This window comes from Balaenoptera borealis, assembly GCF_965194805.1.
Source record: "Balaenoptera borealis genome assembly, chromosome: 14".
NCBI lineage: Eukaryota > Metazoa > Chordata > Mammalia > Artiodactyla > Balaenopteridae > Balaenoptera > Balaenoptera borealis.
In genome coordinates, this window is record NC_138875.1 from 65,781,126 (window position 1) to 65,807,756 (window position 26,631).

Consider the following 26,631-nt stretch of genomic DNA (forward strand, 5'->3'; position numbering starts at 1 on the left):
CCCCCAGCGCCCACACAGCCGGCCAGCAGCAGGCACCAGCAGGAAGTCACTTGCTCCCTTAACCCCACCTGGCTGTGGGGAGGAACTGGGACCCCCTGCTCCCTGCAGGGAAGCTGAGGTGCCAGGCCTGTGGCCTGGGACCCCAGGGGCTGGAATCCTGGGATTGCAAGGACAATCCTGCCTCATCCCCACTGCAGCATCCCATCCCCTTCAGGAGCCTGGCCTGGCTCCCCAGAGCAGGCCCGGGGGTGGGATCCAGGGTCTGAGCTGCAGCCTCCGGACATCCGGCTTCAGGACGTGGGCCCCCCTCCCCGAGTCGCGGGCCAGGAATGTGCTAACTGGGCAAGTAGGGCCCTGCTAGCGCATAGGACACCTGTGGACTTTGAGAGGGGACCCGGGTGGGGTGGGGCAGCAGTGTGGGGCAGGGCCAGGCCGTGGGGAGTGAGCCGCCGCCACCTCCCAGCCACTGCTGCTCTGGCTGCAGACACAGGCAGGCACCATGAAGCTGTCTCTCCTGCCCTGGGCCCTGCTGCTGCTGGTGACAGCCCCCGGCCCAGGCCCCCGGCCTGCAGCAGGTACGCGCACACGCTGCCCTTCTGTCTCCCGTCTGTCTGTCCATCTGCCCGCTGTAGTCAGACCCGGGGCAGAACTTCCCTGGGCTCAGCCTCTGTCCATCCGTCGGGCCATCTGTGACCATACTGGGGGTGCTAAGAAGAAATTCTGGGGAGCCCAGGGTCAAGGGGCTGCTGGTAGGGATGGGGGGGTCTGGGCCATGCCTACCCTAAGCTGGCTGGGAGCCAGAAGGCGGTGGCGGGCTGGGAGGGAGGTGGCCAGGGGGTGGTGAGCTCAGGAAAGCCCTTGGCCTGCACCTCGAGCCCCGATGGACGGTGTGTTTGTACATGGAGGAGCCCCCAACCCCACTGGGCCCCCTGCCTGGCCAGAGGCAGGATTCTGGGTCCTTCTCAGGGTGGGCTGAACCCGAGAAAGTCTAGGGGAAGGCCACGCACTCCAGAGCCAGGACCCTGGCCCCCGGGCTGGGCTGGCCTGCGCTAGTTTTTGCCAGCTCCCCAGCCCCCTCCCCGGCCTATCTCCCATCTCAGGGAAGCACCAACACCTTCCTTCCACTTATCTCACTTACAGTCATCACTGGGCCTCCTTCCCCACCCCCTCAAGCCATCACAGTCTCGGTCAATAAATATTTATTGAGTGCCAGGCCCTGTGCTGGGTGAAGTAGGGCCCGCAGTGGTGGCTCAGGCCCAAGCCTGACCCTTGACCGGCCCCTTTGGGGAATGGCAGGGAAGGGCCAGATGGGACGGTCCTGCACCCCACCCCAGTCGCTACCCTCCAATCTGCGCAGCCAGGCCAGCTCCAGGGCGATGGGTGCCCACAGCCCCCCACCAAACCACCCTGTCCCCTCTCCTGGCCTGGCTGGGTCCTCTGCTGGAACTGTCCCTCCTCTCCCCTAAACGGAGGGGAGAACCCCTGGCCTTCTCCCCCGAGGGTGGGGCCGTAACCGGTGAGCCTGCACTGCCCAGCGGAGTGAGATGGGGCAAACTCGGCCTGGGCGCCAGCCCCTAGTGGGCCTCCAATGGGACTCTTAGTAGCCATATCCCAGACCCCAGATCGGGCAAGCCAGCATGGTTCTTCTCCAGGCTGCCGGTCCATTGATGCTTTAGGAGTGGAGACAGGTCCCCGGCCCATGTCAAGGGGTCAGGCACGTGTAGCCATCTGAGGACGCCGTCAGGTACGGGACTTGTTAGCTAAGGGTCAGTCTGCCCAGGGGCTCCTCCCAAAAAGTTTTATGTCTGGACACATTTCCCCAAATCTCCCCTCATTCTAGCCAGTCATTCAGGCCAACTGGACTAGGAGTTACCCCACCCCATGGGCCCTATGGGTTTCCACTGGGTCCACGTGGTGGTCAGTGCAATTCCTGGTCAGCTTTCTCCTGGGGGTGCTTCTAACAGGCTCCAGGGGGAAAGAGATGTGGGCCCTGTACATGGGGTGGCCAGGCTGGGCACTCAGGGCCCTCTCCTCCAGGTGCCCAGGGGAGCTGCTCCCACCGTTGTGGAGTCCAGGATGGGCCGTGCTCCTGCCACCCGACCTGCTTCGGCCTGGCCAGCTGCTGCTCGGACATTCGGGACTTCTGCCTGGAGATCTTGCCCTACTCGGGCTCCATCATGGGTGGCAAGGATTTTGTGGTGCAGCATCTCAACTGGTCCAACTCCACTGACGGCGTGATCTGCAGGTGGGAGGCCCGAGGGCTCTGTGCACGCTGGGGCCCAGACCCACTGGCTGGTTGGGTGGGGCCCCCGGGACAGAGGACTGGGACGGCTGGCCGGATGGGTTCCCCAGGGAGGAGGCTGGGAGCCTCAGAGAGGTCAGCCCACGCTGGCCCAGCTTCTCCTGCCTCCTCCACCCTCACAGCTTTAAGGAGAGCATCCAGACCCGCGGCTTTGTGGACTCCTCGGGACGAGTGCACTGTGTGTCACCCTTGCTCTACGAGACCGGCCGCATCCCCTTCACGCTCTCCATGGACAATGGCCGCTCCTTCCCACGCTCAGGCACCTGGCTGGCTGGTGAGCCCCAACATGCTGGTCCAGACCGGAGGCACCAGGCCGCACCCTCCCGGGCCCAGGTCCCTCACAGGGACTTTCCCTGGCACTAATCTATGCACACCTGGCTCGCCCACTCTGGGTGAACCAGTCCCTCTGGAGGCCCGCCCGACTCCCTGGGTGCAGGCTCCCCAAGCTCCTTTCCCCGCCGCTGGCACCCATGCAGGAGTTCCAGCCCAGAGGGAGTGTGGCTCTCGGCCAGCCAGGGGAGGGGAGCAGCCAGGTGGAGGACAGAGGCCTGGTTATGGGTGGGGGCAGGGCCCTGCCTCTCCCAGTTCCTGCCCTTTCCTGCCACCAGGGGGAGAGCATCGCTCCCGAGGGACTGCTGTGCTTTGTCCTTGGGAGGTCCCCACAGCTCTAAGAGCCCCGGGCCTCTTCCCCTGGACCCCCTGGGCCCCGGGCCTTCACTCACCCCTCACCCTCGCCCCCTGCCCCCTGCCCAGTGCACCCCAGCAAAGTGTCAGAGTCCGAAAAGAGCCAGCTGGTGAACGAGACCCGCTGGCAATACTACGGCACTGCCAGCACCCAGGGTAACCTCACCCTGACCTGGAACACCTTGGCTCTGCCCACGAACTCCATCACCATAGAGCTGTGGGGCTACAAGGAGACAGGTGAGGCCAGCAGAGTAACCCTAGGCTGCCTCTGTGGGGCCTGGTGGGGTCAGGAGTTTGGGGCTTGCAGAGATGGGAGAAAGGGGATTCCAGGTGGGGGGAATCCAGGTGGGGATTTCTAGTGGGAAGAGTGCAGGCAAGAAAGGGGAACTGGCTGGAGCAGCACAGGGAAGCTGGGGAGCCCTGGCTGTTTGGGTACCAGCTCTAGGAGGAGGTGTGGCCATTCTCCGCTCCTGGATACAAGGCTTATCCTGGAAACAGAAAAGGCTGGCTCTGCCCCATCCTCTCTGAGTCCCTGGATGGCTGGCCGGCCCTGGGCCTGGCTCCCTCCCCAAGCAGGGCAGGGCCTCCTATGGTGGTCATCTGTCCACCCTTCTGTCCATCTACCAGGCTGCTCTGAGCACCAAAGACTGGCGTCCCACCCCCCCACCCCATGCCTCGGGGTTCCTCGGACAGGCCCGGGGGCTGACAAGGCCTTCTCTCCCCCAGGGAAGCCGTACTCCCAGGAGTGGACGGCAGCGTGGTCGTACCTGTACTCCTTGGCCACAAACATCACCAACTCCGGCTCCTTCACCTTCACACCAAAACCTGCACCTCAGAACTACCAGAGGTGGAAAGTGGGTGCCCTTCGCATTGTCAACAGCAAACACCACGCAGGGGAGAAGTAAGGGCCTCCCTGCAGAAGATGGGCTGGGGCCTGTCTGCCTGCTGCCCCCACGCTGGACGGGGAGCCAGGGCTGAGGGCAGGAAGGGTGGCCCCTAGTGTGCGTGTGTCCCCATAGGGACGTGCACGCACTCTGGAGCAACGAGCATGCGCTGGCCTGGCACCTGGGCGATGACTTCCGGGCAGACCCTGTGGCCTGGGCCCGAGCTCAGTGCCTGGCCTGGGAGGAACTGGAGGACCAGCTGCCCAACTTCCTGGAGGAGCTGCCCGACTGCCCCTGCACCCTGGCCCAGGCCCAGGCTGACTCTGGGCGCTTCCAAGTGAGCCCCCCCCGCCCCAGTCAGGGCCCAGTAGGGAGCGAGGGGACAGGCGGGGCCAGCTGCCCCCACTAGGCACACGGCTGTGCCTCCCAAGGCAGTGCAGGGGGAGGCAGGTAGAGACCTGGGAGGTAAGGTTGGGGTCTGAGGGCCCAGGGCCCCAGAGGGGTTGGCTCCCAGGGAGGGGATGACAGAGCCCAAAGCCAGTGCAGGGGACAGCAACCAGCCGCTCTGCAGGCGGACTACGGCTGTGACATCGAGCATGGCAGCGTGTGCACCTATCACCCAGGGGCTGTGCACTGCGTTCGCTCCGTGCAAGCCAGGTGAGCCCAGAGACGGTGGGCAGGGTGCGGGGTGGGGGCTGGGGGCAGGATGCCAAGGCGGCCCTGACCTGTCTGTGCCCCCAGCCCCCTATATGGCTCAGGCCAGCAGTGCTGCTACACGGCGGCGGGCACACAGCTCCTGACAGCCGACTCCACCAGTGGCAGCACCCCGGACCGCGGCCACGACTGGGGCGCACCCCCATACCGCGTGCCGCCCCGTGTGCCGGGCCTCTCCCACTGGATCTACGATGTCATCAGCTTCTACTACTGCTGCCTCTGGGCGCCCGAGTGCTCCCGCTACATGCAGAGGCGGCCCTCCAGTGACTGCCGCAGCTACCAGCCCCCGCGCCTGGGTGGGTGCTGCCTGGGCAGGTGCTGGCCAGGGCGGGGCCCCAGGCAGGGCGGGGCCAGGGCAACCTACCTGACCCTCCGCTCTCCACAGCCTCCACTTTCGGGGACCCACACTTTGTCACCTTCGATGGCACCAACTTCACATTCAACGGACGCGGCGAGTACGTGCTGCTGGAGGCCTCTGGGACCGACCTGAGGGTGCAGGCGCGGGCCCAGACCAGGATGACGCCCGAGGGTGAGGCTGGGCCCTGAGGCTCTGGGTGGCTCAGGGTCATCCCTGGGGAGGGGGAGGCTGAGCCGAGTGGACCCCATTTTGCACCCATCATCCCAGGCTCTCAGGACCGAGGCACAGGGCTGACTGCTGTGGCTGTCCAGGAGGGCAACTCAGATGTGGTAGAGGTCCGGCTGAGGGATGGGGCTGGGGCCCTGCAGGTGCTGCTGAACCAGGAGGTGCTCAGCTTCAAGGAGCAAAGATGGATGGACCTGAAGGGTGAGTGGGATGGTGGGGGCCCCACTCCCCTGCCCTCCCCACCGGGGCCTCCACACCTCTCTCTGGCCCTGGCAGAAAGCAGGCGGAGGTGTCCAGGGCGCAGATGGGGAGGTGGAGTCAGGGTGTGAGGGCCGACAGGCAACCTCCACGCACGGCCCTGGTATGGGGGCTCCCTTTAGGGCCTGGGCACCTCAGATCCACTGCCCGGGGTGGTGGAGTGTCATAGCAGGCTGGGCCCTGGGGATGCCCTCCCCTGCCCCTGAGCCCATGGGTGCCGGCCCATGCATCCCGGGGCTCTGGGGTCACGGCAAGGTGCCCGCAGGGGCAGCCCTGACTCCAGCTCCCCCTGTGTCCAGGCATGTTCCTGTCAGTAGCTGCTGGGGACAGAGTATCAGTCATGCTGTCATCAGGGGCCGGCCTGGAGGTCAGCGTCCAGGGTCCGTTCCTGAGTGTGGTGGTCCTGCTGCCCAATAAGTTCTTGACCCACACACGAGGCCTCCTTGGGACACTCAATGACAACCCCTCAGACGACTTCACCCTGCGCAGCGGCCAGGTCCTGCCCCCCAGTGCCAGTTCCCGAGAACTGTTCCAGTTTGGGGCTGACTGTGAGTGACCACAGGCTGGAGGGGAGGGAGCACCATGCTGGGGGCTGCTCAGTGGAGGTGGGGGGGAACCCCCAGGCCCTCCCACCAGCCAGGCCTGCTGCTGTCTCCCCAGGGGCTGTGGAGAACGCCTCCTCCCTGCTCACCTACGACTCCAAGTTCCTGGTGGAAAACTTCCTGCTTCGGCCCAAGCATGACCCCAATTTCCTGCCCCTCTTCCCCGAGGAGACCACCTCCAGCCCCAGCCAGGCGAGTGAGGTGGCCAAACTGTGTGGGGACAACAATTTCTGCAACTTCGACGTGGCGGCCACCGGGAGCCTGAGTGTGGGCAACGCCACGCGGTTGGTCCACAGGCAGCACCTGCTTCGCGCGCAGAGCCTGCAGCCCGGTGAGGGCGGCGGTGGGTGAGGGCGGCGGTGGGTGAGGGCGGCGGGCACCGGGCGCTGGGACACGGCCCCCCAGGCTGGTGGCTGTGGTCAGCAGCTCAGGCCTGTCGTCTGTGCCCCACCCCTGCCCCAGTGGTGTCCTGTGGCTGGCTGGCCCCGCCCTCCAATGGGCACAAGGAGGGCATGAGGTACCTGGTGGGCTCCACTGTCCACTTCCACTGCGACAGCGGCTACAGCCTGGCCGGGGCCGAGGCCAGCACCTGCCAGGCTGATGGCACCTGGTCCCGGCCCACCCCGACTTGCCAGCCAGGTGAGGCTGCCCCGCCCACCTACCGGCCCCTCCCACCAGCTCTCAGCCTGCCGCCTGCCGCCTCTCCAGGGCGGAGTTACGCAGTGCTGCTGGGCGTCATCTTTGGAGGCCTGGCGGTGGTGGCTCTCGTCGCGCTCGTCTACGTGCTCCTACGCCGCAGGAAGAGCAACACGTGAGACCCCTCCGCCCTCCCAGACCCCCATCCGACCCTCCTAGGCTCTCCTGGCGCCCCGGGGCGCGGGTGGGACCACTGGGCCTGCTCTAGATCCAGTCTCTGTTGCAGGGCCGTCTGGGGTTCGCGACCCTGAGGAAAGCACGCTTGGCCGGCGGCACAGGGCACACAGAACCTCCCCGGGGCCAAAGACCAGCCTCCCAAACTCCCAAGAACGTGCACCCCAGTACTTGGATCCACAAATCCCTACCACCATACACCTGGGACACGGACACCTGAACCTGAGCCTTTAAAGCCCGGTGCCCTGCTCTGTCACCAAAGACCCGGACCTTGAGTGGTCACTGTGGAGTTCCCGAGGCTCTGTTCCCCCCATACCCCTGACTCTTAATTCCCCAGGCCCGAGACTCCATACCCTTGAATTCTGAGGCCTGTCTCCCGAGCCCTAATACTCCAGCACCTGATATGCAAAGGCCAGTACCTCAGATCCCGTGCCCATGATGCTGATTCCCAGTATACTGAGTCCTGGTGCCCCAACAGGGAGCCCCAGGGCCGAGCTGCCTTGATTCCCAGACCCTGGGCCTGGCCTGAGACTGTAGGTGGGTCCAGACTTGGGTGTGGAGAGTCACCCTCTAAGCTCCAGGCTTGTAATTCTGTCTCTGGAACATCTCCTGAAACACCCCTCCCTGCCTGTTGGGGGAGGAAACAAGCCTTTGGTGCCCCTTCCCTGGTGTCCTGATGCTCGTGCTGTGCCTCGGTTCCGGGGAGTCCCACTGTTGCCCTGTGCGGTCCCACAGCACCCAGAGCAACCTGGGTCTGAGGCCTTCGTCCACTGGCAGGTCACCTGGGACCGGTCTCTCCCCAACCTCTGTCTCTCCATCTGTAAAGTGGGATCTAGAACAATGACCACGTTGTGGTGGGGAGGGGAAGGGTTCTCCATGGGGTGCTACGCTGGGCACTCAAGAGAAGGGACAGGGCTGGGCGGCCCACCCTCCCCAAGTGTAGGGAACAAGCAAGCTGGCAGCCTGGCCCTGGGCCCCCCACCCTGCCCTGTCACAGCCCCAGAGGCAGTCTGGTAATGCGATGCCCAACTGGTCCCGGTCCCTGAGCCCTTTGCCCAGGAGTGTCCAGAAGCTAGTACAGGGCCCAGGCCTCATGCCACCGCTGCCCCGTTTGTAGCAAGGGTGCTGAATGGGGCTTGTGGGCACGCCTGGGCAGGGTAGGATGGGGTCAGCTTTGCATCATAGGTGTTAGATGGAGAAAGCACCAGGGAGTGTGGGGTTGGAGGTTGGCGCCCCCTGGCCAGGGCGGGCAGCTCTGCCTGAGAGGAGTGAGGGGCAGGGGGTTGCCCACGAGATCTGGAGCCCTGGGTGGGAGGCTGTGAGTGGAGCCCCCTCACCTCAGCACCAAGAGTGGCCACGTGGGGGCAGCAGAGGGTAAGAACAGTGGAGGCGGAGGCTACACAGGGAGCCAGGCCATCAGGGAGAGCAGTGCAGCTGGGCCAGCAGGCTTGTGGTCACAACCTCGGCCAAGGTTCATGCAGGCCCACCTCTTTATCTCCCTCATCTGGGGGGGGGGCCTCGAGTCATCCCCCAGTCTCAGAGGTTGCATGGGTTGTCTCCCTCATCTGGGGGGGGGCCTCGAGTCATCCCCCAGTCTCAGAGGTTGCATGGGTTGCCCAAGGTCATCCAGCTGGCACTGACCATTTGGATCGAGGCCAGGCCTCCCTACCTCCTCAGCCTCACCTTTGGCAGAGGGGTGGGCAGGGGCAGCGGCAGATCCCGTCTGCAGGGATTCCTGGAGTGTGCACAGTGGGGCCCATTTGAACAGAGCTAAGACGAGATTGGGGGGGTGGGAGTCCTGGGGGTGGTGCCGAGGAGACTCTGGTGGAGGCGGCTGGGGTCAGTGCTTCTTGTCCTTCCAGACCCCACCCACCTCCCCCCAACCTCTGGGCTTCCAGCTCAGGACAGGGGGGCTGAGGGCCCACCCTTTGGCCCCTGGGCAGGTACTTTCCTCTCTGCAGATGAGGTAAGGCAGGGCTGGCCTCCCACCAACCTGAGCCCCAGTGCCTCCCTTGCCGAGCCAGGTCGGGCCAGGCCCTTGACAGTGGGTGAGGGTCAGGTTCCTGGTCAGGGCAGGAGGGCAGGGGCAGCGTCACTGCTTCCAGACTGGCCTCAGAGGTGTGATTGGTCAGAGGGCTTTCCAGGTAGAGGAATAGCCTGGGCAAAGGCTCAGAGGATGGGCAGTGCACTCAGGTCTGAGGAGTAACATGGAGGGCAGCAGCAGAGGTGCCTCCCCTGTCAGGCTTCATCCTGAAAATAAAGCATGGCCTCCCTCAGGCTCCCTACCCTACTCTTGTCCCTCTAAGGCAGGCCCTGGAGCTGCCCTGGCAGGAGAAGGGATCCATCGTGGCCCTGGCCCCAGACGTCAGGCCTTCCCAGTGCCAGGGGCCGGCCAGGCTGGGAAGCCCCAACACCTGGCAGGGGTTTTCCCAGGGGCCCGTTGGGAGTCTGGGGTGCTGCAGGGCCTGTGTGAGGGCACAAGATCCCAGAGCTGGGCATAGACTCCCTAGAAACATAAACAGTAGGCACCCTGGCCTCAGAGAGGTGGTCTCCCCAAACCGCAGCCCTAGGGAGTGACAGCACCAGAACCCAGCGGCCAGTCCCCTGTCCCTTGTACTAGTTGGGGTTTGGAGGATAGTAATCCAGGGACTTGGAAATGCAGGTAATGGGAGAGCTGGGAAGTGAAATAGGAGCCAGTGAGGGACAAAGGGTGGGGGAGGCCAAGGAGCCAGGCCAGGTCCCCAAGAAAGTGAGAACCATGTGGTTGCGTGGGGCCCTCACCACAGAGGCAATTGCCCCACCAACAGAGGCCTCTAGCCTCCCGAGGAGGGGAAAGCACCACTTCCCCTCCAGCCTCCCACTTGGGCCTCCTGTTGGCTGAACAGTGGGAAGGGGCTGATGTGGGGGGAAGGGACCAATGTGGGGAGTAGGGACCCCTCCACCAGGCTGCTTCCTCCCACACAGCCCCAGGTGACCGAGTCCCTGCCCCGGGCCAGGCCTCTGCTGGGAGACCCCTGTCCCCATGGTCCACGTTGCTCTGGAGGAGGGTGTGATCGGTGTAGTGCATTGTGGGAGCAGGAGGCCAGGTGGGTGCTTCTTGGAGGAGTCTGGCTCCAGCTGAATTTTAGAGGACAGAAGCCATTAGAGAAGTGAGGTCCAGTAGATACTCTGCAGCCACACAGTCTGGGTGCCCTTCTGAAAGCACTGGACTACATTCCCCAGCACCCTTTGCAGTTGGTGCAGTCATGTGACTGGTTTCTAGCAGGAGCGGGTGGGGCAATTCCAGGGCTGGTCCTTAACACCTCCACAGGCAACCCCCTGCAGGCCCTTCCCCATGCTCCCGATGATGCACAGGTGACTGGAAGCCATGCCAACCTGGGTCCCCAGCACGTGGAAGGATCTCCCCATCCCCACCTATTCACCCATCCAGTACTGCTTTGGGAACAAAAAATAAACTTCCCTTGTGAGTAAGCCATAGTACATTTTGGGGTCTATGTGTTGCAGCAATTGGTCCCCTGAACTATACACAACAGGCAGAGATGTGAAAAGATGGCCTTATGTTTTTCATTAGTGTTGAAGATAAATACTATGTGCAAAAGGTTTTAAAAAATTCAGTGGATCTTGCAATGTTCATAGCAGCGTTATTCACAATAGCCAAAAGGTGGAGGCAACTTAAGTGTCCATCAACAGGTGAATAGATAAACAAATGTGGTCTATCTGTACAATGGAATATTATCGGGTCATAAAAAGGAAGGACATTCTGACCACTGCTACAACATGGATGAACCTTGAGGACATTATGCTAAGTGAAATAAGCCAGACACAAAAGGACAAATACTGCATGATTCCACTTACATGAGGTCCCTAGAGCAAATTAAAGAGACAGAGGGTAGAGTAGAGGTTGCCAGGGGCTGCGGAGGGGAAATGGGGAGCTGTTGTTTTCGGCAAGTTCCCTGACCAGGGATTGAACCTGGGCCATGGCAGTGAAAGCACCAAATTCTAACTACCAGACCACCAGGTAACTCCTGGGAGCTGTCAATTAATGGGGACAGTTTCAGTTTGGGAAGATGAAAAGGTCGAGATGGGTGGTGGTGATGGTGGTGCAACTATGTGAATGTACTTAATGCCACTGCGCTGGACCCTTAGAAATGGTTAAGACGGTAAAGGTTTTGTTATTTGTTTTTTTTTTTAAATTTATTTTATTTATATGTTTTTGGCTGCGTTGGGTCTTCATTGCTGCGCACGGGCTTTCTGTAGTTGCGGCGAGCGGGGGCTACTCTTCGTTGTGGTCCGCGGGCCTCTCATTGCGGTGGCTTCTCTTGTTATGGAGCATGGGCTCTAGGCACGTGGGCTTCAGTAGTTGTGGCACGTGGGTTCAGTAGTTGTGGCACGCGGGCTCTAGAGCACAGGCTCAGTAGTTGTGGCGCACGGGCTTAGTTGCTCTGCGGCGTGTGGGATCTTCCCAGACCAGGGCTCGAACCCATGTCCCCTGCATTGGCAGGCAGATTCTTAACCACTGAGCCACCAGGGAAGTCCTGTGTTATTTGTATTTTTTTTTAGAATTACAACACTGAATTTTTTTTTTTTTTTTTTTTTTTTTTAGCTGTGTTGGGTCTTCGTTTCTGTGCGAGGGCTTTCTCTAGTTGTGGCAAGTGGGGGCCACTCTTCATTGCGGTGCGTGGGCCTTTCACTGTCGCGGCCTCTCTTGTTGCGGAGCACAGGCTCCAGACGCGCAGGCTCAGCAGCTGTGGCTCACGGGCCTAGTTGCTCCGCGGCATGTGGGATCTTCCCAGCCCAGGGTTCGAACCCATGTCCCTGCATTGGCAGGCAGACTCTCAACCACTGCGCCACCAGGGAAGCCCTGTTATTTGTATTTTACTACAATTAGAAAATTTTAAAACTCAAACAGAGGAATTTACTTAGTCATTCCCCAGGTGGTGGACAGCCTTTTGCTTCTTCAAACGCTGTTGTGCTTGGTAAGTAAGTTCAGGTTCACCTGTAGGGGAAAGTCACACAAGATGATGGGCTGGTTTTTTTTTTTTTTTTTTTTTTTAATTTATTTATTTATATTATTTATTTTTGGCTGTGTTGGGTCTTTGTTGCTGCGCCCTGGCTTTCTCTAGTTGTGGCGAGTGGGGGCTGCTCTTCGTTGCGGTGCGTGGGCTTCTCATTGCGGTGGCTTCTCTGGTTGTGGAGCACAGGCTCTAGGCACACGGGCTCAGTAGTTGTGGCACACGGGCCTAGTTGCTCCGCGGCATGTGGGATCTTTCCAGACCAGGGCTTGAACCTGTGTCCCCTGCACTGGCCGGCGGATTCCTAACCACTGCGCCACCAAGGAAGTCCGATGGACTGGTTAAACGACACATTTGTTTTCCTCCTAGAGTTGTACCCGCTGACACTCACCACCAACCTACGCGATTGCTGGGCCCCCTACACCCTCATCAGCATAAGGAGCCTTCAGATTTTTTGCTCTTTGTCAGTTAGTGAAACACACTGTGGGGCCTCCGTCAGGCTGACCGGCTTTCCCGGAATTCCCTTCCCAATGTGTTTTGGGTTAGGACCACAAGAGAGATTCCTGCGCAGGATTGGGAGGGTGGAAGGGAATTGGCAACCTCTTTTGTAGGTCACACTCCTTGTGGCACGCCTGCTGACCCAGCTCATCAGCACCAGCGGAATCCAGGCAACTACTCCACCTCCTCCCAGTCCACCCTCAATCCATTCTCCTGGGTCAGGTGTGTGACAAAGCGGTCCAGCTGCTGCAAGAAACCTTTGTCGCCCTTGGCAACAAGAAGGGATGTGGGCTTCAGCCCATCCTCATGGGCTCCAGTCAGCTCTGGGTCCTCCCTCCACTTTCCATCCATCTTGCCTCCTGACTCTGCCACATGGACCTCAGGCTGCAGCATCCCATGGGAGACAGTAGCCTTACAGGGACCCCTTGCCCAATTCCCATGGTGTGGGCCCTGCTTCTTTGATGGAACTCTGCTAAATAAAGTATAAGTTGTAAGCAAGAGAGTGCACTGCTCAGGGTACAGCTTGTGAACATGCCCAGTGAACCACCACTCTGGTCACCCCTAACATTTTCTCTATCAGACACTGTCCTCTCCCTCCTCCTCAGCTCAACCACCAATTTCTCACCCTATAGGCGAGTTCTGCCTGGTTTGTCCTTCACACAGGTGGAATCCTAGAGTCGACGCTCTTTGCATCTAGCTGCTTGTGCATATTATGTTTATGAGATTCATCCATGTTGAGGTGTTCTGCTTTGAGTTTTTTATTTTTTCTGAGTGTTATTTCAGCTAATGAATTTGTTTAACCATTTTCCTGTTGAGGCACTTTGGGGTGATTTTCAGTTTGGAGCTATAATGGCTAGTGCTATAAACATTCTTGTATGTGTCTTTTGATGCACAGATGTGTTACCGAACCAAATGTGGGTCTGCTCGCCTTCGTGCAGTAAAGCCAACCTACTGACACCAAGTTGTGCTGAAGGAAAGTGCAGTGTTTATTGCAAGACCAAGCAAGGAGTCCAGGTAGCTAATGCTCAGAAGGCCCAAACTCCCTGATGGCTTTCAGGGAAAGGTTTTATTTTATTATTAATTAATTTATTTGGTTGCACCAGGTTTTGGTTGCGGTTTGCCAGCTCCTTAGTTGCAACACGTGGACTCCTTAGTTGTGGCACGCAGACTCTTAGTTGCAGCATGCATGTGGGATCTAGTTCCCTGACCAGGGATTGAACCTGGGTCCCCTGCATTGGGAGTGCGGAGTCTTATCCACTGCACCACCAGGGAAGTCCCTCAGGGAAAGGTTTTAAAGACAGGGTGAGGGAGGGAGGTTTCAGGGTGCGTGGTCAGGTCGTGGGCATTTTTCTGATGGGTTGGTGGTGAGGTAATTGGGAGTCAACATCGTCATCCTTCTGGTTCCGACTGGTCTGGGGTCTATGTGCTAGTGGGCAGCATGCAGTTAACTTCTTCCACCTGGTGGGGGTTTCAGTATCTGCAAAATGGCTCAAAGGACATAGCTCAGAATATTACCTGTAGCCCTTGAGGAGGAGCTGAAGGTCCTTGACTTTGTTTAATGGCTAAACTATTATTATTTTGTCTTGCTTGGCTATTCTCCTTTCTTTCTGCATTTGTCACTTCTCTGATTAAATGTATTCTCTGGAACTCAGGGAAGGCCTTGGAGACTAAAGTTTTTCTATAGACAGAGAGGCAGGCGGAGGACATTGGAGGGGGCAGGGTCTATTCCAGGAAGGCCCCATAGGGTCCTGGTCAGTTACAGACATATGCATTTATATTGGGTAAGTTCCTAGGAGTAGCATTGCTGGGCATGAGGTAGGAGTGTGGTAGTTTTATACTGTGGTAATACTGGTTTTCCAAAGTAGTTTTACCAGTTGATGTTCCCACTGGCGGCGAATGGCAATTCCATTTTGCCATATATATATATATTTTTAAATAACCTCTGTATTTGTACTTCGTTTATAGAAGTGGAATGTTAGTGTGGGATCTTAGTTCCCCAACCAGGGGTCAAATCCATGCCTCCTGCAGTGGAAGTGTGGAGTCTTAACCACTGGACTGCAAGGGAAGTCCCCATTTTGCCATATTTTTGCCAACACTTGGCATTGTTGGTCTCTTGAATTTTGGCTATTCTGATGGGTATATAGTGGTAGCATATTGTGGATTTATTTTGCATTTTTTTTTTTGACAACTAGTGAAGCTGTGCATTTCTTTGTATGTTCATTGGCCATCCAGAGCTCCTCTTTTATGAGGTGTGTTCAAGTCTTTTGCCCATTTTCCGTCAGGTTATCTGGAGCTCTCTAATTGATTTGTAGGAGTTCTTTATTCTGGGTAAGAGTTTATTGTCAGATATAAGCACTGCAGATACTCTCGTATTCCATGGGTTGCCTTTTCACTATTTTAATGTCTTTTGTTGAACAGAAGTTCTTAATTTTTATATAGGTCAGTTTATCCATTTTTTTCTTTTACAGTTAGTACTTTTTGTGTCCTGTTTAAGAAACACGTGCCTTCTCCCAAGTCACAAAGCTGTTCTGTATTTTCCTATAAAAGTGTTATTGTGTGATATTTCATAATTAGATCTGCCAGCCATCTGGAATGATTTTTGTGCATGGTGTGAGGTAGGAGTCAGGATACACATTTTTCATCTGGCTATCTGATTGACTCAGCACTGTTTATTGAAACAGCATTCCTTTCTCATTGCACTGCTGTGTCTCCTCTGTCAGAGGTCAGGTGACTTTCTGTTCTGTCCCATTGCCCAGTTTATTTTTGATAGATTTTTAAAAAAATTTATTTTATTTATTTATTTTTGGCTGCATTGGGTTTTCGTTGCTGTGCAGGCTTTCGCTAGTTTCGGTGAGCAGGGGCTACGCTTCTTTGCGGTAAGCGGGCATCTCATTGTGGTTGCTTCTCTTGTTGCGGAACATGGGCTCTAGGCACATGGGCTTAAGTAGTTGTGGCGCATGGGCTCAATTGTTGTGGCTCGTGGGCTCTAGAGCACAGGCTCAGTAGTTGTGACGCATGGGCTTAGTTGCTCCATGGCATGTGGGATCCTCCTGGACCAGGGATCGAACCTGTGTCCTCTGCATTGGCAGGTGGATTCTTAAACACTGCACCACCAGGGAAGCCCTGCCCAGTTTATTTTTGCACCAATACCAAATTGCCTTTATTACCATAGCTTGTTCCTGACATCTGGTAATGTGAGTCCTCCTTTATGTTCTTTTTTTTTTTTTAATTGGCCATATCTTTCCTTTTTTTTTTTTTTTATGGAGCAGTTCCCATGATCACTTGAGTTCAGTCTTTTTTTTTTTTCACACACACACACTGTATTTTATTTTTACAAGAGATAAATAGACTGACACCAAGCATTGTACATGGATGACCACAACAAAAGCAACAATGATTGCAATTACCAAACATGAAACACACTCATACTATGTCATAATATTGACATTCAGTCCAGCAATCCTCCACTGTAACAGCTCCTTTACTTTGCAGTGAAAATTGATTTGTATATTCTTTGCCTCTGAGTCCTTGTGGGATTTTTTTTTTTTTAATTCAGACAGAAAGTCACAAAAATTATACTCATCCTCATCAGTTCACTCAGTCCCATGTAATTGATTTTTTTTTTCATCTTGATCTTTTGTTAGCACTTTTATGAGTTCATCTGTTTTTCATTAGAGTTCTGAAAATGCTTATTCATTCAGTTCAGCAGTACAGTCAGTTACCAGAAACCTGTACTTGTCAGAGTTTTTTCCATGAATTTCTTGAAGATGAAAGCCTTTTATAGGAACATATTTGCAAAAGCATCAGAGTACACCCAGAACTGTCTGTAAATGACAAAAGACTTAAAAATGACCACTGTTAAAGATTTGATGAAAGCTCATAATAATGCAGTTGACAAGAAAATTAGTTATTTCTGAGCTATACATTTTAAAGTAATAACTAGGATTATTACTTATAACATTATACCAGAACATATAAGACTTTTAGAAATTTCATGTAATGTCTGAAACATTTATATTAACATATTTCCATACATATTTCCATACAAATACAAATATAAGATTTTTAGAAATTTCATATAATGTCTGAAACATTTATATTAACATATTTCCATACATATTTCCACACAAATACAAATATAAGATTTTTAGAAATTTCATGTAATGTCTGAAACATTTATATTAACATAATTCCATACAAATAACCCAATGAAAGTTTAGTATTAATTGTTTTGTTTGTTTGTTTTTTTATACTGCAGGTTCTTATTAGGCATCAATTTTATACACATCAGTGTATACATGTCAATCCCAGTCGCCCAATTCAGCACACCACCATCCCCACCCCACCGCAGTTTTCCCCCCTTGGTGTCCATATGTCCATTCTCTACATCTGTGTCTCAACTTCTGCCCTGCAAACCGGCTCATCTGTACCATTTTTCTAGTTTCCACATACATGCGTTAATATACGATATTTGTTTTTCTCTTTCTGACTTACTTCACTCTGTATGACAGTCTCTAGATCCATCCACTTCTCAACAAATGACTCAATTTCGTTCCTTTTTATGGCTGAGTAATATTCCATTGTATATATGTACCACAACTTCTTTATCCATTCGTCTGTTGATGGGCATTTAGGTTGCTTCCATGACCTGGCTATTGTAAATAGTGCTGCAATGAACATTCGGGTGCATGTGTCTTTTTGAATTACGGTTTTCTCTGGGTATATGCCCAGTAGTGGGATTGCTGGGTCATATGGTAATTCTATTTTTAGTTTTTTAAGGAACCTCCATATTGTTCTCCATAGTGGCTGTATCAATTTACATTCCCACCAACAGTGCAAGAGGGTTCCCTTTTCTCCACACCCTCTCCAGCATTTGTTTGTAGATTTTCTGATGATGCCCATTCTAACTGGTGTGAGGTGATACCTCATTGTAGTTTTGATTTGCATTTCTCTAATAATTAGTGATGTTGAGCATCTTTTCATGTGCTTCGTGGCCGTCTGTATGTCTTCTTTGGAGAAATGTCTATTTAGGTCTTCTGCCTATTAATATTTTATTTATTTTATAATATATTTTATTTTATTTTTATTTATTTATTTGGCTGCACCGGGGCTTAGCTGCAGTATGCAGGATCTTTGTTGTGGCATGCAGGATCTTTTTCTTTAGCTGCAGCACGTGGGGTCTTTAGTTGTGGCATGCGGGATCTAGTTCCCTGACCAGGGATCAAACCCAGGCCTCTTGCATCGGAAGCTCGGAGTCTTAACCACTGGACCACCAGGGAAGTCCCTCTCCTTCATGTTCTTCCTCAAGATTGCCTGGGCTAGTCCTGGTCCTTGGTGTTTCCATATGAATTTTAGAATCAGCTTGCCAATTTCCACACACACACACATACACACACACAAACCTGTGAGGATTTTTTTTAGGATTGCATTGGATTTATAGGTGAATGTGGGGAGAATTGGCATCTTCACAGCACTAAGCCTTCTAGTCCATGAATGTAGTATAATCCTCCATTTATTCGTTTTCTTCAAATTCTTCAGTTATATTTTGCAGTGTTCAGTGTAGAGGTCTTGCATACTTGTTAGTTTTACTTCTAGGCGTGGATTTTTTTTTTTTAATGCTATTGTAAGTGATTTCAGTTCAAAAAAGTGTTTTCTATTTATGAATGATGTAGAAATATCATTGATTTTTGTATATTTTCCTTGATTCCAGTGATCTTGTTCAATTGACTTATTTCTAACAGTTTACCTGTTAAGTATCTACAAATATTGACAGTTTTATGTCCTCCTTTCCAATTATACCTTTTGTTCGTTTTTCTCACCTTATTGCCCTGGCAAGGACGTCTCTTTCAGTATGGAAAGGAAATGATGAAAGCTAGCAATGCATGTTTCCATCTCAAAAGGAATTGGTCTCAATCTCAAAAGGAAGGCTTGTATGTTTTACCATGAAGTATGATGTTTACTGTAGGGTTTTGTAGCCGCAACTTATAAAATTAAGGAAGTTTTCTTCTACTTCTAGTTACTGAGAATTTTTATTGTGAAAGTTGGCAAATTTTATCAAATGCTTTTCTGCATTTATTGAGATGGGGAATGATTTTTCTTCTTTATTCTATTAGTATGTTAATACAGTGAATTGCATTGCTTGATTTTGTAATGTTCAACCAATCATGCATTCCCAGAATAAACCCAAATTGGTAGTGATGAATTTATATATATGAATTTGACTTGCTCAGATTTCATTTAGGAATTTTGCATCTCTGTGCATGAATGAAATCACCCTCTACTTTTCTTTCATGAAGTTTCTTTGTCAGGTTTTGCTCTCAGGATTATGCTGGCCTTATTAAAAGTTGGGCAATGTTTTCTCTGTTCTGTTCTCGGGAAGAGTTTGTGTAAGACTGGTGTTTTTTGTTCCATCAGTGTTTGGAAGCGTTCACAGAGGAAGCCTTTGGGCTGGAGCCATTTGCTTTGTCCCTGTGGATCTCATTGTTTTTTTAATTGGCGCATTTATCAGTGAGGTTGAGCAATTTTTTATATGTTGAAATGGCGACTTGTAGTTCTCTTTCTGTGGTCTAATGAGTCATATCCCTGTGCATCTTTCTAATGGATACTTGGTCTTTGATATTAAATATTTAAATATTAAAGTAACCAGCCCCAGATCACGTATTGAAACTGTCTTTCTGCAAGGTTTTCATTGGTCTTTTGAAATATTTTTCACATCAAAATTTTAAATTTTTATATGTTCAAATTTATCCTTTTTTTTTTTTTTTTAATTTTTTGGCCACGCCGCATGGCATGTGTGATCTTAGTTCCCCGACCAGGGATCAAACCTGCCCCCTGCATTGGAAGGGCAGAGTCTTAACCACTGAACTGCCAGGGAAGTCCCAATTTATCCTTTCCTTAGTATGGCTTCTTTTTTTTTTTAATTAATTAATTTAGGCTGCGCCAGGTCTTAGTTGTGGCACGCGGGATCTTTAGTTGCCTCACGCGAACTATTAGTTGCAGCAAGCGGGATCTAGTTCCCCGACCAGGGATCGAACCCAGGCCCCCTGCATTGGGAGTGTGGAGTCTTACCCACTGGACCACCAGGGAAGTCCCTTTAATATGGCTTCTTGATTTTATGTCATGCCTAAATAAGGACTTCCCCTTTCTAAGAACATAAATAAAATTTTCTCTCATTTTTTTTACAATATTTGTATGGTTTTTTTTAAGGTTTCACTTTATTTATTTATTTATTTATTTATTTATGGCTGTGTTGGGTCTTCGTTTCCGTGCGAGGGCTTTCTCTAGTTGTGGCAAGCGGGGGGCCACTCTTCATCGCGGTGCGCAGGCCTCTCACTATCGCGGCCTCTCTTGTTGCGGAGCACAGGCTCCAGACGCGCAGGCTCAGTAATTGTGGCTCACGGGCTTAGTTGCTCCGCGGCATGTGGGATCTTCCCAGACCAGGGCTCGAACCCGTGTGCCCTGCATTAGCAGGCAGATTCTCAACCACTGCACCACCAGGGAAGCCCTGTATGGTTTTATTTTTAACTGTTAAATCTTTGGTCCAACTGGCATTTAATTTGGTATAAATAAAAGGCCGGGGTCCCACTTTACTGTTTTCCAGGTGGCTACCCACTTGTTCTAATACTGATTGTTAGCAATTCATCTTTTTCCTACTGCTTTGAAATGCTCTTTTAGCAGACAAAATTCCCATATATTTGCATTTCTTTGTGAACTTTGTGTTGTGGTTGATTGATTTCTGAGGTTTATTCATATGCTGTTTTAACCTACTGTATGTTTACAGTGTGTTTTAAAATCTGATGGCTTGGTTTACTTGAGTTTTTTTTGTTTGTTTCACAAAAGCACTGATGTAATTCAATGAGGAAAATGAAGGTCTTTGTAATAAATGATTCTGGACTGGTTGCCCAGGCATTTATTTTAGTTTTCCCATTTAGGCCTAAGATTCATCTCGAATTAATTTCTGTATATGGTATGAGGTAGGGGTCAAGACTCATTTTCTCCATCTGTCTCCCCAGTTTCCACCTCTGGCACTTACTCCACAGGGCCCTGGGAGCTTTAGTACGTCAGTATTCTCATTGTAAGATGGGGCTCATCATAGCTCCCTTTCATTAGGGAGAATTACGTGAATTAATACATGTAAAGCAATAGAGTAGCACGGAGCCATGGTCATTGTCCAACAGATGTTACTGATGTTTTGAGATATTTATTCATGTTAAGGGAATATCCATTTATTTCCATTTTATTCAGTGTTTTGTTGTTGTTTTGTCTGTGGGGTTTTTTTTTTTTTTTTTTTAAATCAAGAATGAGTGTTGAATTTTGTCAAATGCCTCTCCATGAGAGAACTCTGTGATTTTTCTCCTCTGGTGAAAGAGGAGGAGTACAAGTCCCTCTCATGGACATTCCCAGCAGTACTGGTGTCGGCCCCACCCGGACACCCTGTCCTTTTGAATGTGTTGCTTGGAGTCTCCTTCCTTGTATTTGTTTGAGGAGTTTTGTGTTGAGTTTCCCGAACACAATTGGTCTTTGGTGTGCTTTGCCAAGTTTGGGGCTAGTCCTATGCTGACTTCAAAAAGTGAATGTGGAAATGTTCCTCCCCGCTCTACACTGTGGCGGCTTAACTGGCAAGAGAGGCCTCTGATCCTAATGGCAGGACACACTTCGCCTGGGAAACTTTCCAGAAGGGCATTTGTGGTAGGCCAGTGTTCCTGCCACGTTCTCAGTTTTTTTTTTGCGATCATTGACATGTCTAGACCTTTGCTCTTTCTTGGACCCGTTTGTCATTTATACTTAAGCTTGCCAGATTTAGCAAATAAAAATAAAGCCTGCCAATTAAATCTGAATTTCAGATAAGTGGCAGTGTTTTTAGTATGTGTTAAGTATCGCAGTTCTACTTATATCATCTTAGAAAGTAATTTATTTTGTCAAGTTTCCAAATTTATTTTTATTAAAATGAGTAATCTTTTCTAGTACTTCTAACTTCCTCTATAGCTTAGGTTATTTCCCTGTTCTCATTTCTTTTTTGTGTGTATTTACACATCCTTCATTTTTACTAATTGGCTAGCTAATAGCTTATATATTATATCTTTTTCAAAGATCTGTTCTTCTGACTTCAAATTTATCAATTTCTGCTTCAGTTGTTACTAAATTCTTCCTTTTGCCTTCCTTACTGTTCTGATTGTTCTTTTACTAACTTCATATGTTAGATACTTTATTTGTTTTGATTATTATTAATGTAACTATTTAAGGCAATATATTTTCCTCTGAGCCCTGCTTTAGCTATATTCTGTGGGGGCTGATCTATATTGATGTGAATGTTATTTTGAAGATACCGCTTTGATTTCCTCTGTTTAAAGAGGCTGTAAGAGTCGCTAACTGGGCTGGGAATGCATCTTGGTTGGCATTGCTTGTGGTCCAGGAGGGATGTGGGCAGGGGCCGAGCAAGTAACCTAGGGTGGGATGAGCAGGGAGCGAGAGGAATGGGCTTCCTCCAGGGGCACCCAGGAGCCAAGGAGGGCTCTGTGTGGCCTCATGGCAGGATCAGGTATGCATTTTCCAAGGCTCATCACTGTCACGAGTAGGAAGTGGATCGAGGCTGTGGCAGCGGCAAGGAGGCAGAAACGGACAAAGAGATGGAACCAAGGCCAAGCCACACAGATGGAGGGAGGGGACTGGGTGACTATCATGGAGGGGGGAGAGGGGGCCACCGGAGAACTTCCGGCTGCCTCAGAGCTGGCTTCTAGTTTGGTGTGTTGAGTCCGAGATGCCTATGGATCCCAGGTGCTCTGGAGGTGGGAGGTGAGTCGGTGGGTGGATGAGTGGGTATGTGAGTCTGACGGTCCAGAAACCTGGGCTAGAGCCTGGGCAGGGACCCATCAGCTCACAAGTGGTTAACAGGCTCCAGGGGGCGGTGAGGGTCCCAGGGATGGCAGAGGGTGAGTCAGGAGTGCAGGGACACCGTTATCTTGCTCTGGGGATGCAGCTGGGAGGCACTGCAGCGAGGGTGTCTGTTGTCTGAAGGCCCTCAGTGTGTAGTGCTCTGTCCCAGCAGGCACAGGAGCAACATCCGACCCATCCTGTGCGGCTGAACTCCGGGCACAGTGGGAGGTGATGGATCTGCAGTGGCGCCCTTCCAGGTAGAGGTACGCCCCTGTGGGATGTTTGGGGTGAAACAAGAACTCCCAATGCTCCCAGGACTTGGCATGGGGCAGGACCCCCCCCCCCCACACAGGGAGGGCGGCGCACCCAGGAGCTGGCAAAGCCATCCACGGTGGCTGGGGGATCGTGGGTCTCAATCGGGGGTGGTTTGGTGACTGGCTGTGGGGGTGGGGTGACACTGCATCTAGCAAGGGGAGGCCAGGGATGCCGCTCCGCCGCCTACAGTGTGTGGACAGCGCCCCCGCGAAGAATGACTCACCCAAAATGTCAACAGTGCTGAGGGTGAGAACATGTTGGAGTTGGGGGCTGGGGAGGGCTTAGGTCTTGCTTCATCCAGCCTTTTCCTGGCACGGAGGACAAGCTCCAGGACGGGCCTGGGCCAAGGGCCCCCAGGAGCCAGGGACAGGTGCCCCCAGGCCACACCCCTGTCTTCCTCCCAACGGGTGGGTCCGGGCAACCATGTGTGGAGCCCCAGCAAGTGTCCAGGGGTGGCCTGGAGAAGGCCCAGCCCGTGTCTGGTTTCCCCGGCTCCGTGGTGGTGTGTGTGGAGGGCTGCAGCTCACCGCATGTGCTTTCTGAAGGTCCCCTCCCCACCTCGACCCTGAATCAGGCGTGGTGCAGCCTCTTCTTCAATCTTGGACTGGAAGATACACAGCTGGAGAATGGGGCTTCGGGGGGTGGGGGCACAGTCCTGGCTGAGAGGCCTGGGGAGGTTGGAGGGGTCAGGGCAGGGCCACAGGGGCTCTGGGAGGGGAGGGCTCGGCCCCCACAGCCGTCCATCTGCTGGGCTGTCCCCACCTCTTGAAGCCCCAGGCTGACCGTCCAGCCAAGGGGTCCAGATTCTGCCGGAGCGCTCGGTCCCATGGACCAGGCCAGCCTGGGTGCACGCCGGGCGGGATCCCAGCTGTGGGGAGGGAGCAGCCTCTTTAGTAGCCTGAGGGCTCCCCACCCTTCCTGGGGTCTGCTGCGGCGTACACGCAGGCCCCGTCCTGGGACACGGCCTGGACCACGTTCAGGAAAACAGGCCTCTCGGTCTGGTTCTGGCCCCGGTACTGGAGCCCCTTCTTCACCTCCTGGAGAGCAGAGAAGGCTGGTCATGGAGGGGCTGGGACCCGGGCAGGGAGCTGAGGACCCTGGCCGAGGAGGCAGGACTGGCAGGGGCGGTCTGGGAGAGGAGAGAGGGGCGCTGGATGCAGCCTGGTCTGCAGGCATGGAGTCTACGGCCTCCCACTCCAAAGGCCCCAGAGGAGAAGCCTGGGCTCCAGGGGATATGACAGGAGGACATCGCCCGGACGAGAAGGAAGCTGAGATGCAGGTTCACTTCTGTCCTGGATCAAGGACACCAGGGGCCTCAACGTGATAAGCAAGGAGTCCAAGGGCTTCTGTGGAGAAGGTAGCTTTCAAGGTTTTGAGGACCTTGAAAGCAAAGTCTTCTAGAAGGCAGAGCTTGGGCCCTTCGGAGTCCCAGGTCACCCATACGTAAGAAGGGCCCAACTTAACATCTGGCTCCTGCCCTGGACAGGAGGAATGGCCCTGATGCCAGCATTGTTCGTGGCTTAGGACCTGCCATCTCAACACCAGCATGAGAAGACGGGGGTCCAAGACTCTCCAGGGCCCCGCTGGTGGAGGAGTCAGCTGGAGGCTTCTGAACACCCATGAGTCCGAGGACATGGACCCCAGGCCACAGGCACCAACGGTCCCCAAGGGTGAGGCACTCCGAGCACAGGCTGTAAAGGCTCAGGTCTGAGACGGTGAGTGTGTGGAATTGGAGGGCATCAGGGCCCAGGTGTTGGTGTCTGAGGGCCTGAGTACATTGCTTTGGGGCCTGGTCCCCACACTTGCCAGTCTGTGACCCTTCACACAAATCCTGGCACGTGGAGACCTGTGTTACTCGGGCCCCACATTCCCACTTAAGGCCAAGGACCCCCGCCCACCAGGGCCCTCGGTTCCAGGTGCCCTGCAGTCCCCAGAACCAGGGCCTCCAGGACCTGAGCCACGGGTACGGTGAGGTCTCCAGGCGCTATGGCCTTGGGTGTATCTCTGCCTGACACGCTGATTACCTAGTGTCCTTAGGTTGGAAGGCACAGGCAGGACCTGTGGTCCTCGGACACTGTTCCTTAGGGTCATAGTGGCCAAACTCCAAGGCCCTGAGGAACAACGACCCTCCTGGCCTCAGGCCTGGGCCTTGGCTCTGAGGGCCCTTGGAGACTCAAGGTCTCCACCCAGCACCTCAGATGTTCTCCATGGGAGGCCCTGACCTGTGTGGCCAACACTCTAACTTCCAGGGAGCTGAGGGCCGTGGGCTCAGGGTTCTCTGGATTCCAGGCTGTCAGGTCCAAATTCTCAGAGTTGAGGTCCTTGGAGAATGGTGTTCACAGAGTAAAGACCTTCAGTCAAGGTCAAGGAGAAGGGCCTAAGAGGAGGAGTCCTGGGAGAGCATCAAGTCCTCCTGCCACAGGGAGGACCCTGCACAGGGAGGGTGGGAGGCTGGGAGGGAGGGCCTCGGACTCTGAGAGTTTGGGCCTGACGGGCTGAGGTCCTTAGTCTCCAGGCCCAAAGACTAAGGTTCTCAGGACTACACACCCCCTTGTACTCAAGGCCCCTTACTCTGTGGTCCTCAGAATTCCAAGGGCCCTGGGAGGCGGCCTTGAGACCAGAGAAGCTCATAACAGGAAAGGCAGCTTTGATGACCTTGAACCCCAGCTGCTTGAATGGACCCTGGGCATGAAGTTTGGAGCCTTGAAAAGCTGCTAGTCTTTTAAAGTGGGTCCTAGTGAGGGCATCTGCCAGCCCAGAGACCTTCCAAGGAGACCAGCCATCTGCCCAGGTGGAGGGGAGGGGCTGGGAGTCCCACAAGAGAATTTAGCTCCTGGGCCTGCTTGTGTGGGGATCCAAGAACCCAGTGCCCTGGAGGGAAATCCCTCTGCAGACTCCCAGGAATAGTAGACTCCTTTACAAATAAACCCGCAGATAAAAGCTGCAGATCACACAAGGAAGCAGATCACCATGAGGGAGAGTCTGAGAGGCCGCAGCCGGGGAGAGTAGCTTCCAGAGAGAATGGCCCAGAAAGAGCAGGGACCAAGGTGCAGGGGAGCTCGTTCTGGGAGTCATGTGAACAACACCCTGGCCCCTGCCGTGGAGACTAGCTGCCTGTTGCCTCTCCCATGGAGCTTCTCAACTCCTGGTGGCCCCCAAAGCCGAAGTGCACCGGGCACACTCAAAAGCTGAGGCCTCATCAGGGGCTCTGAAGGCAAGCACTGAGGCGTCCGCCTAGCGGTGGCTTGGCCCACGGCCTCACCTGGCTGAAGCTGGGCTCGTACTCTACCCGGCCCTTGCCGTCCACGTGCAGGATGGGGGCCGCAATGGCAGCTTGCAGGTCAAGGCCCAGCCACAGCTTGTTCATGATGGCCTGATGATGGGGGAGAGAAGGATGCAGGCAGGCAGGGAGGGAGGGGCACCAGCCACCCTCCCCAACCCCTCCCAGGACAGCAGGACAACAGGGCCGCCCAGCGAGGGCACATTCCATCCAGGAGCCCCCAGACTCACCTGGGCCACAGCAGAGATGATGAGCTCCCCGCCAGCCCCGCCAATCACCAGCTTCGACCCCTGGGCTGCGTTGACCAAGATGGAGGGGACCATGGATGACGGGGGCCGCTCGCCTGGAACTGGAGGCCGGACGGGTATCAGTGCAGCCTCGCTTCCGAGCCAGCGCCCCCCGGGGCTGCCCCCTCCATCCCTGTCTCTGTGCTGGGCCTGCCCGGCCTTCCTCCCTTCCCTCCTCTCGCCCCGGGGCACTGTGCTCACCGGGAGGGGGGGTGACTCCGGAGCCCCGCGGGTGCCTCCAGCACAGGTCCAGGAGCTCGTTGTTGAGGAGGATGCCCGTGCGCGGTGAGTACACCATGGCTCCAAACCTGTGGACAGAGGCAGAGCTGGGCGCGGGCCGTGGGCTCCCGACACACACGGGCTGCGCCCCAGCCCTCCAGAAGCCCCTCGTTTTAGCAGCTGCCCTCCAGCATCCTGGAACTGCTCTTCCCTCCCTGTCCCTGCCCCCGAAGATCCACCCTGCCCCCCA

The 26,631-nt window shown here is 54.2% G+C and overlaps 2 protein-coding genes across 11 annotated transcripts in view; one reads left to right on the forward strand and one right to left on the reverse strand.

The window, feature by feature from the left end:
- SUSD2 (sushi domain containing 2) overlaps positions 1-26,631 on the forward strand; it is a 27,971-nt gene continuing 1,340 nt past the window's right edge. Inside the window, exons 1-16 of one of the 5 annotated variants that reach the window (XM_082354760.1) lie at positions 1-575; positions 2,038-2,245; positions 2,425-2,576; positions 3,056-3,223; positions 3,713-3,887; positions 4,006-4,207; positions 4,442-4,527; positions 4,612-4,880; positions 4,970-5,113; positions 5,210-5,368; positions 5,725-5,973; positions 6,086-6,358; positions 6,490-6,666; positions 6,736-6,838; positions 13,303-13,421; positions 24,082-24,310. In XM_082354760.1, coding sequence (XP_082210886.1) covers positions 500-575; positions 2,038-2,245; positions 2,425-2,576; positions 3,056-3,223; positions 3,713-3,887; positions 4,006-4,207; positions 4,442-4,527; positions 4,612-4,880; positions 4,970-5,113; positions 5,210-5,368; positions 5,725-5,973; positions 6,086-6,358; positions 6,490-6,666; positions 6,736-6,838; positions 13,303-13,348 — 2,487 coding nt within the window. In that variant the 5' untranslated portion in view covers positions 1-499 and the 3' untranslated portion in view covers positions 13,349-13,421; positions 24,082-24,310. Of the gene's footprint in view, positions 576-2,037; positions 2,246-2,424; positions 2,577-3,055; positions 3,224-3,712; positions 3,888-4,005; positions 4,208-4,441; positions 4,528-4,611; positions 4,881-4,969; positions 5,114-5,209; positions 5,369-5,724; positions 5,974-6,085; positions 6,359-6,489; positions 6,667-6,735; positions 6,839-6,949; positions 7,562-13,302; positions 13,422-22,449; positions 22,544-24,081; positions 24,311-26,631 lie in introns of those variants that run through there. The other 4 variants (XM_082354763.1, XM_082354762.1, XM_082354761.1 and 1 more) reach the window with 4 other exon arrangements.
- Positions 22,829-26,631, reverse strand: part of GGT5 (gamma-glutamyltransferase 5) — a 27,249-nt gene continuing 23,446 nt past the window's right edge. For 4 of the 6 annotated variants that reach the window (XM_082354768.1, XM_082354765.1, XM_082354770.1 and 1 more), the window contains 4 exons: positions 26,364-26,470; positions 26,106-26,224; positions 25,858-25,968; positions 22,829-23,632 (listed from right to left, as the gene is read on the reverse strand). In XM_082354768.1, coding sequence (XP_082210894.1) covers positions 23,486-23,632; positions 25,858-25,968; positions 26,106-26,224; positions 26,364-26,470 — 484 coding nt within the window. In that variant the 3' untranslated portion in view covers positions 22,829-23,485. Of the gene's footprint in view, positions 23,976-25,857; positions 25,969-26,105; positions 26,225-26,363; positions 26,471-26,631 lie in introns of all 6 variants that reach the window. The other 2 variants (XM_082354767.1, XM_082354766.1) reach the window with 2 other exon arrangements.